At 43.1% G+C, this 10,253-nt stretch overlaps 1 protein-coding gene across 1 annotated transcript; it reads right to left on the bottom strand.

The window, feature by feature from the left end:
• Nucleotides 1-9,423: 9,423 nt before the first annotated feature.
• Nucleotides 9,424-9,897, bottom strand: LOC133318370 (uncharacterized). The gene has a single exon (XM_061520356.1). The coding sequence runs from the start codon at nt 9,895-9,897 to the stop codon at nt 9,424-9,426; it is 474 nt and encodes a 157-aa protein (XP_061376340.1).
• Nucleotides 9,898-10,253: the final 356 nt, after the last annotated feature.

Here is a 10,253-nt window from a genome sequence, read left to right as displayed (position 1 = left end):
TTCTGATTGGGGCATCATTCACACGTTTTATCATGGCTTAACCCCACCATTGAAAGCAACTGTTGATGCAGCTGCAGGGGGAGATCTTTTGGATTTTACTTATCCAGAAACCTACCAGTTGTTGGAAAAACTTTCAAAAAAACATATTTCATGGCCTTCCACACGACACAGTGCTCCTAAGAAAGCAGGAGTTCTTGAGCTAAGCTCAGCTGATGCTCTTTCAGCACAAATGGCTTCGCTCCAGAACACTATAAAAAACTGGAAGCCCATGGAACAGAAAAAACCAACTGAGCAACTTCTCTTGACTCAATCAAGTCAGAGTTGCCCCACTTGTGGAGGTCCTTATGAATATGAGGACTGTAACAATCTAGCTGCTGTGTGCTATGCAGGAGGGTATGACAACAACAACAGGAGCAATGACAACTATCAAGGGAACAATAACCGAGGCTGGAGGAATCAGAATAATGCTGGAGGTAGTGGAGGAAACTACCAGAACCGACCCCCGTATCCCAGGCAGAACCAACAAAACTGGGATAAGGGTGAAGGGAAGTCCCAATCCTTTGAGACTACTGTCAAGGAGTACATGAATCAGAACAGCGCAGCCATGCGAAACCTAGAAACCCAAATTGGTCAGCTGGCTGGAGCACTCAAATAGAGGCAACCAGGGACACTCCCTAGTGACACAGAAAAGCCGTCTCAGGATAACCAGGAGCATTGTAATGCTATAAGCCTACGAGATGGAAAGACTTTACCACCCCCAGATTTAGTGGCATGACCTCGAAAGCGCGAACCAGCAAAACAGCCCATAGGAAAGGAAGTTGAAGAAGCCACTGACCCTTCACACCTTGAAGCTCAGACAGGACCAGAAGAGAAGGTCCAGAGCAATGAGTCTGCTGAAATCAAATCGGATGACACAACACCTGTGGCAGACCTTGGAGCAACAAAAGTCAGTGAACCAGTTTCAGTTCCAACTTATGTTCCCCCATGCAAGAGAAGAAGTGAACCGATTGAGCCTCTTTTTCCACAAAGGTTGAAAAAGCAACACGAGGATAAGCAGTTTAGCCAGTTTCTTGACTTGATGAATCAACTTCACATAAACATTCATCTAGTAGAAGCTCTGGAGCAAATGCCTTCGTATGCAAAATTTATGAAGGACATTTTGTCAAAAAGAAGAAAGATCGAAGAGTTTGAGACCGTAGCCCTCACTCAACAATCGTGCAAGTACCTGACTAAAATTCCTCCCAAACTAAAGGATCCTGGTATATTCACCATCCCGTGTACAGTTGGGAAGAACTATCTTGGTCGGGCACTTTGTGATCTGGGCTCAAGTGTAAATCTAATGCCAGCTTCCATCTTCAAGCAGCTTGACATAGGAGCAGCAAGACCAACCACAACCACTCTTCAACTTGCAGACCGATCTATAGCCAAGCCAGAAGGAAAAATTGAGAATGTCCTTGTCCAAGTAGACAAGTTCATTCTACCAGCTGACTTCATCATCTTAGATTTTGAAGCAGATCAAGAAGGTCCAATAATTCTGGGCAGACCATTCCTGGCTACCGGTGATGCTATCATAAATGTCAGAAAGGGTGAACTTTCTATGAGGTGTAAACGGAGAAGAAGTGAAGTTTAATGTCATGAAAGCAATAAAGTTTGGTGAAGATAACACTGAGGAATGCTCTAGCATTTCGATCCTTGACTCGGTCATAAGAGAAGAACAGCAGGAGCATTTGCAGCCAGAGATAGGCATGAAGGACTTTGAAGAGCTGGAAGAATACCTTGCATCCATCAGTTTCCACCAACCCCAGGGAAGGAAAGAAAGGGTCTTTGAATCCTTAAACCGATCAGAGCAGGAGCAAAGACCGAAATTGCCTTCAGTAGAGCAACCACCTACCTTGGAGTTAAAACCCTTACCTGAACACCTGAAATACACTTATTTGGGTAAAGACAACACTCTCCCTGTGATTATTTCTTCTTTGCTAACCTATGAACAGGAACTTCAACTCACACAAAAGCTCAAAGATTACAAAGGAGCAATCGGCTGGACCATGACTGACATAAAAGGAATTAGCCCAACAATTTGCATGCACAAGATTTTGCTCCAAGACCCTTACAGCTCATCTGTGGAGCATCAAAGGAGGCTGAATCCCAATATAAAGGAGGTGGTAAGAAAAGAAATCATCAAATGGCTTGATGCAGGTATAATCTATCCCATCTCAGATAGTAAATGGGTTGCTCCTGTGCAATGCGTTCCAAAAAAGGGTGGCATTACTGTAGTTGAAAATGACAAACAAGAGTTAATAGCCACCAAAAAAATAACTGGGTGGAGGATTTGTCAAGACTACAGGAAATTAAATAATGCTACCCGAAAGGATCATTTCCCCCTTCCTTTTATTGACCAAATGCTGGATCATCTAGCTGGGAAAGAATTCTTTTGTTTCTTAGATGGATATTCGGGATACAACCAAATCCCGGTTGCTCCTGAAGACCAACACAAAACCACTTTTACGTGCCCCTTTGGGACGTTTGCATTCAGAAGAATGTCTTTTGGGCTATGTAATGCCCCTGCAACTTTTCAAAGATGCATGTTTGCTTTGTTTACTGATTTGGTAGGAGAAGCAGTAGAAAATTTCATGGATGATTTTTCTGTCATTGGTTGCTCTTTTCCTACTTGCCTTAATAACCTTGAACAGGTAAGAGAAGGCATTGTGCTAGGACACAAAATCTCAAGCAAGGGCCTCGAGGTGGACAAGGCTAAGGTGGAAGCAATTGAGAAGCTACCTCCCCCTACCACAGTAAAAGGGATCAGAAGCTTCTTGGGACATGCTGGGTTCTACAGACGTTTCATTAAAGACTTCTCCAAAATCGCCAAACCACTTTGTGAACTTCTGGAGCAAGACAGGATGTTCAATTTTGATGAAAAAAGTTTGACAGCCTTCCTGGAGCTCAAGTCGAGGCTGGTGTCCGCACCCATCATTCAAAGCCCAGATTGGAGTCTTCCTTTTGAACTAATGTGTGACGCCATCGATTTCGGCTTGGGAGCAGTTCTTGGGCAGCGAAAAGATAAAGTCTTCAAAACTGTTTACTACGCTAGTAGAACTCTTACTCCGGCACAAGCCAACTACACAGTGACGGAGAAGGAGATGCTGGCAGTTGTATTTGCATGTGACAAGTTTCGTTCATATCTAATATGCTCCAAAGTCACAGTATTCACTGATCATTCAGCAATCAAGCAACTCTTTGCTAAGAAGGATGCCAAGCCAAGACTAATTAGATGGGTACTGTTGCTCCAAGAATTTGACCTTGAGATTAAGGACCGGAGAGGAAATGATAACAAGCTGGCTGACCACCTATCTCGATTAGAGAGGGCAAGCCCACAAGAAGGAGATCATATCAAGGAGACATTCCCTGATGAGCAGCTTCTGATGATCTCTGAAAAACAAGCTCCTTGGTTTGCCGATATTGCAAACTACCTGGCTGCCGGAATAGAGCCATACCACTTGAATCACCAAGGGAGAAAGAGGTTCCATCATGAAGCTAAGTGTGCGTAAAATCGGCAAGTGCACCGATCGTACCAAGTAATAAAGAGTGAGTAGAGTATCGTCTCCACGAGGATTGAGGCACCTAAGTTGTTATAACTATTCCTCTCTTGTTGGATTAATCAAAATAGGTTGAGAATGATTGTAGTTCATGAAACAAACTAAAACAATTAAATTAAAAATGTAAATGATTCCAAAAGTGCTTTCAGAATGCAAGAACAAAAGATTAAGGATGGAGAAAATATTTGAGAAAATATTGCGGTAAAGAGAAACAAACACCTTTCTGATCCCCACCTTGCAACTTGGATTACGTTTACATTTACCTATTCAATTGATCGAATAATTCATCATCTTTTATATGAGTAGTTAACCCCTAATCCCTTAGTTACTTTAACCTTGTTAACTCTATTAGAATCCTAATCCCTTAGAAATCCCTTTTCGAGTTAACCCTTAGAATCAATGAACCTTTAACGTTCGCTGTTCATGTAGCCTATCCCTAGTGCATACATGAACAGTTATCTTATTCTTTGTCAGGAATTAGAATTCCAACATCCCTATCGAAAACCCTAACCCTTGCAATCCTACTAGATTGATCAGTTCCAATAGAATTATAAAATGAAAAACAAGAAAAGATAAACTCAATTAAAATAGATAAACATAAATTTCAACCAAGGTACAAGGGGTTCACATCAAGGGTTGTGACCCTTACCACAATGATAAAACTAGCCAGACATGTTCATGTCTGACAAAATAACAATAAAATAAAGTAGCATTTAAAACCTAGAAGAGAAAGGAAAGATGAAGATCTTCCGTCTTGATCGATCGAATCCTTGAATCTCCGAGAAGCTCCAAGGAATCTCCGCTCTCTTTGTTGTTTTTCTCCTCTTGATTCTCCAAAAGTCCCTTCTTCCTCTCTTTCTCATCCTTTTATTAGGTTTTGGGAAAACCTCCTTTCACTTACACTTCAATTGGGCCTTATTTTGGCTGATTCGCACTTAAAAATATATCGCCCACGCACGGGGCGCCAGGCCTGGCGCCCCAAACTTGGGAGAAACAGAAGCTGAATCTGTCAACGGCGCCCCGGGCGCCAACTCTAGAGTGCCGTGCGCCAGTCCCGCGCTCTGTGTGCCAACTCCCGCGCGATGGGCGCCAAGTTGTAGCGTCGTGCGCCACCTCCCGAGCTCCGTGCGCGGCCGAAACAGAAGCAAATCGTCGCTAAGGCGCCCCGTGCGCCAGGTACCGCGCTCCGTGCGCCAGTTTGGCGCTCCGTGCGCCAACATCCGAGCGTCGTGCGCCAGCAGGAAATTTGGTTTCTCCGTTTTTGCTCCTTTCTGCGGTGTTTCCTGCTATTTAAACATATAACTTGAGTGAGAACATGATTGAGAAGGAGTAATCAATATTTCTTGCATTTAATGACTATTTTCACTCATTTATAATTAATTCCTTGCTTCCTTCAAGTTAGAAAACATCATATGCTAGACGCACATCAAACAATTCCCAGATTTAGATGTTGCTGTCCTCAGCAATAAACAGAATTTAAGCATGGGAAGCAAGGTTCAATCAATCAAGCACAACATTGCACAGACAATCATAAAGATCACTATACTAAGCATGAATGATTTCCAAGTCAAACTTAAGATGATGCTCATCAACTACATTCAAACATCAGAGTCTAACTTGATTACCCCTCACAAGGCATAGTATTCACTCATCACTCAGTGTTTAGGGTCATTCATCATCACTCATTCTTCACAGCTGTTGTACTACCATAGGCTTGATCTTTTTCTCAAGTTCCTAAAGATGAGGAACATCAACACATGCCTGATTAATCAAAAGGGCTTCTTAAGGTTATAACTTGGCTTGGCTTAAGGTTAGAATCTTTTGGACAGTAGCTGAATAATTATTGAGATTGAAACACCATTTTCATTAAGACTCAATTATCTTTCAATTCAAGTTTCAGCTCCATTTTTTTTGAATTCATGATTCCTTCCTTTTTCTCACTTTTTCCTTCATCATTGCTTGTCAATTTTTGCAATTTATTTTTCTTTCTCTTTAAATTCATGTGAGAACTATTCTTTTCTTTTCCTTTTCAACTGCTTAACTTCTAGTGGAGCTTACCTCAATTATTTCTAACTTTTTGATTATTGACATTTCAATCTCAAACAAGGTAAGTTCTGATGGAAGTGGTATAAACAGTTTAATAAGGTAATTAAAAAAAAATTGGCCTCAGGCTCAACATGGCTAACAATGGATGGTTTCTCAGGTAGCTATTTGGCCATAAGCTTAATAGAACAAAATGCCTCTATCACTTCAATCAACACATGCATTGGAGAAAATTAGATCAAGTTCTAGAGTACTACTGCAGTGAGGACTCTCAAAAAGAAATTTACTGTATAGGCACAAACCTCACAAGCTGTGGTATCAAACTAGACTCCTCTTAATTTCAGTCTAAGCATCATTATCATAGAAATCAAACAAACGAGCAATCATAATCCCTATTCATGCTCTATGCAATGTCATGACAATCCTACATATCATCCAATGCTTCCCCATATCCAACCAAGGAATTGACTGAGTAGCACATCTAAATCAGAATTTTACTTTCTCGTAGCAGGAATTGAAACTAAAAACACGAACTTTCTACCAAAATGAAAATAAAAATGAACATAACTAGAAAGGTTAAAATAACTCCCCTGAAGTGGCTATGAATCTGCTGAACCTTTTTCTGTGTGTGATACCTCAATTTCCGTGTATGCGGCCCCAATTCCCAGATTTAGAACATTGCTGTCCTCAGCAATAACTAAAGTAGTCAGAGAAAATACTGTTGCGCAAGTATAAACAACACACATGTGAAATGTCAAACAGAAATAACATGACCAATGTACTGGAGAATTACAACCCAAAATACCAAAGAGGTTCAAATGACCCGAACATAAACCTAGATGGTCAAACAAAAACAATGAAAAATGAAAATAAAAATAAAATAACAAAAACAGCAAAGCAGGAAAGTAGGTGGTGTCCTCCAGAGTCACTCCTCATCCATGCTGTCGTGTTGGTCCGCTGGTGGTGGAGGTGATGGAAAGTATGATGCTGGTGGATGATATGACGGTGGAACTGGTGGATACTGTGGCTGATAGGCAGTGTAGTCAATGGACATGCTCCGGCAAATGTCCTCAAACATGTGAGTATGATAATCTCCCTGCATAGTCCGTCTGTCGCTCTGAATGACCAAACGGTCCAGCTGAGACTGCATCTGTAGATAACTGGGAGAATCCTCGTAGACGAGGTCATGCCGTGGAACTCTGAATGTGGAAGAAGATGATGCCCGTGCACGGATGGATGTCTCTGGACGTGGCTCCTCAGATGAAACACGTGGTGCCCTGCGGGGGCTTCGAGCAGCTAATTCTTCAGAAGTTAACTTAGAAGCTCGGACAATCTGCTCAATCTCAGCTTCCTTGACCAGATCTGTGTAGTTCTTAAGTGTCATGGTCTTTTCCACTAGAACATCTAGGGGTTTCTCAGGCAGAATGACAACTCCAGTCTTAACACACAGATAATCAGTGATGAGTGTGCAATCCGATTCTTGCTGTTGCCATCTTGAATGACTTAGAGGATCCGATCAGATAGCATTCTGCCAATGTCAAGGGGGTCCTCCCTCATCAGCACATAAAGCAAAATAGCTCTTTCCACATTTACATCACTCACGTTTGCAAAAGGGATCACTGTAGCATTATTAAAATTGTGCCAAAAAGCTGCCTCACCTATCAGCTCGTTTCTTTTTAGTTTCTCGGGAACATGAGCTAGGCAACCTTTCGGCTTCCATGTAGCATACAGACATGTAATCCCACGCCTTATAGTGTCAGCCAACTCAGGCATTTCCGCCAGATAAACATTTTTAACGTCAGTGGGCTGCATCCTGTCAAAGAGATCTATAAACCTACAGTCAACGGTAGGTTGAAAAGATGTTTCCAGGAACTCTTCGATTTCTTCAGGCTCAAAAGATACTTCCTTTCCCCTCACCCAGCTGATCCTATTCTTGTCCACGTCTGCTCGATTAATATTGGCTAAGAATTCTTTCAGAATGGTACTCGAACTAGGCTCAGCAAAAGTAACAAGTTTTTCCCAATGACGCCTTCTTATCACCTGTATTATAGGAGAATCCTCAGGAAAGCTGTCTAGATCAATTGTCCTTTCTGGAATGATCTTCTTAGGCCCGTACCAGTTCTCAAATCGCTGCTGACATTCCAGTGAAAGAAACCTAGTAGCATCAAAGCCATCTTGCCTTGACCGCTTGCTACCAGATGTAGCTGTGTTCTTCCGTTGGCCACCCTGAGTGTTCTTTGTGGCAACCTTCTTTCCCTGAAACTCAGAAAAGTACACCCAATATATTTCACAACAAAGGTTAGGACAGTTCATAATGGCAACAACCTCAGAAACTTCCTTAAGCACAATTCTCAGATTTAAGTTCACAGCAAGATGCAGTTCAATAATAGGGAATCATGTAAGACTATTTCAGTGTATTTAATCAATAATAGAAACAGAACAGAGCTCATCCAAATTACTTCAAATAGATCTACATGCAACGAATTCAACAGTATCAGATAAGAAAAACCGGATAATGCAACTCAACAGGTCTAGAGAACACCATTGAAAACACCTGGTGGGCGCGAGGTGCGCCACGTGTTGCGCACGAGGCGCCGAAGACATCGCCCAGACGCCCAGCGGGCGCGTAGTGCGCCGGTATTGGTGTTGTAAGCGCCGGCTGCATCGGCCAGACGCCCAGCGGGCGCGTAGTGCGCAGGTGCTGGCGCCGGAAGCGCTGGATGGAATCTCAGAAGACCAAGGCCACGTGGGACGTGCCAGACGCGGCGCGATATGCGCCGGCTGCGCGATTGTCGAATTCCAAGCGCGCGGTGGCGCCGTTCTTGGCGCGAGGTGCGCCGGCGGTGCGATCTACAACGTCTTACTGTAGATCTGCGCGACCTACTCCAAGAGCCGCGCGATCTGCGTGAGTTTGAACATCATCACTCACTCAAGATGAACATGTAGAAAGATGAAAATAGGAACTCTTACCTTGTCTCCAGCCATGAATGCAAGAAGGAGAGATGCTTGAAAAGAAGTAGTATGCAAAACAAAATTGAAAAGAATCTATATGGAGAGTTGAGAAGGGGAAAGAGTTTGGAAGAGGGAAAGGTGTGAGTAATGGGGGAGTGTGGAAGGTGAAGGGTTTTATTTTTTTGGATTTTTAAAATTTTCTATTTTTTTTATTTCAAAAATTCAACGCCTCAATGCCCTCAGCGCCAGGTATGGCGCACGGGGCGCCGTCGAAACAAAACCGACGGGTTGTTAAAGCGCCTTGGGCGCCGGATATAGCGCACTAGGCGCCAAACGGGCGCTACCGGCGCCGTACTGGGTGCTTGGAGCACCGGCGATTTGGCCCAACAGGGCCAACGGAGCGCTTGGGACTCCGTAAATCGCGTTTGAGGCGCCGAAGGGGCGCTACCGGCGCCGTACTAGGCGCGCGGAGCGCCGTCGATTTGGCTCGACAGGGCCGACGGGGCGCTTGGGGCGCCTGACCTAGCGCTTGAGGCGCCAACTGGGCGCTACCGACGCCGTACTCGGCGCTCGGAGCGCCGGCGATTTGGTACACCTCCGCGCGCCAGGCGCGGAGTGTGGAGCATCGTGCGCCTGGTGGCGCTTACTTTGGCGCGTTGTGCGCTAAGTTACTGATTTTTCACCAATTTTTGCATAAACTCCTATGCCTAAATGGATCAAAACTGAACTAAATTAAAAAAACTTAACAAAATGAAATAATAAAATGACTCAAAACTATTGGGTTACCTCCCAACCAGCGCTTGTTTAACGTCACGAGCCTGACACGGACTCTTTAAGTCTCTGGAGAAAGTAAAGCAACAGAAATTGTGTCCCTATATATGTCTCCGCCATGATAGATCTTCAATCGACACCCATTGACCTTAAAAGGTCTTTCAATGTTGAGAGGGGAAATCTCAACTGTACCATAGGGAAATACCTTCTTAACAACAATAGGACCGGACCAACGAGACTTAAGTTTACCTGGAAACAACCGCAGTCGAGAGTTGTATAACAATACCTGCTGTCCCTGCTCAAATTCTTTTGGCTGAATTTTCTTGTCATGCCATTTCTTTGTCTTCTCTTTGTAGATCCTGGCATTCTCATTAGCTGCTAACCTGAACTCATCTAACTCATTTAATTGTAGCAGTCTCTTATCATTAGCTTTTGATGGTTCAAAATTTAAAAATTTAATAGCCCACAAAGCTCTATGCTCTAATTCTACAGGCAGATGACAAGACTTACTATACACCAGTTGGAATGGTGACATACCTATTGGTGTTTTGAATGTTGTCCTGTATGCCCAGAGTGCATCATCCAGTTTCTTAGCCTAGTCCTTCCTTGAGTTGCCCACTGTTTTCTCTAGAATCCTCTTCAGCTCTCTATTGGAGATTTCAACTTGTCCGCTGGTATAACAACCCTAAATATTGTATCATGATTAATGAAGAATTATGATAATTAATAAACGAGACATTTCAGATGAAATAGTTTATGATTAAGTAAATTAGAAGTATGGGTCCAATGGACCAAAGACATAAGCATTAGGGATCCAATGAATTCATGGATCAAAGTATAACCCAACAAAGGAAGTTTTAATTCCATTTAATGTGGACAAGTCCAAGTGAT

This window comes from Gastrolobium bilobum, unplaced genomic scaffold (assembly GCF_033153095.1).
Source record: "Gastrolobium bilobum isolate Gb01-03AN ecotype WA unplaced genomic scaffold, APGP_CSIRO_Gbil_v1 utg53169, whole genome shotgun sequence".
Taxonomy (NCBI): domain Eukaryota; kingdom Viridiplantae; phylum Streptophyta; class Magnoliopsida; order Fabales; family Fabaceae; genus Gastrolobium; species Gastrolobium bilobum.
Note: the sequence above shows the minus strand (reverse complement) of the source record. Positions and strands in the feature narration are given on the sequence as shown.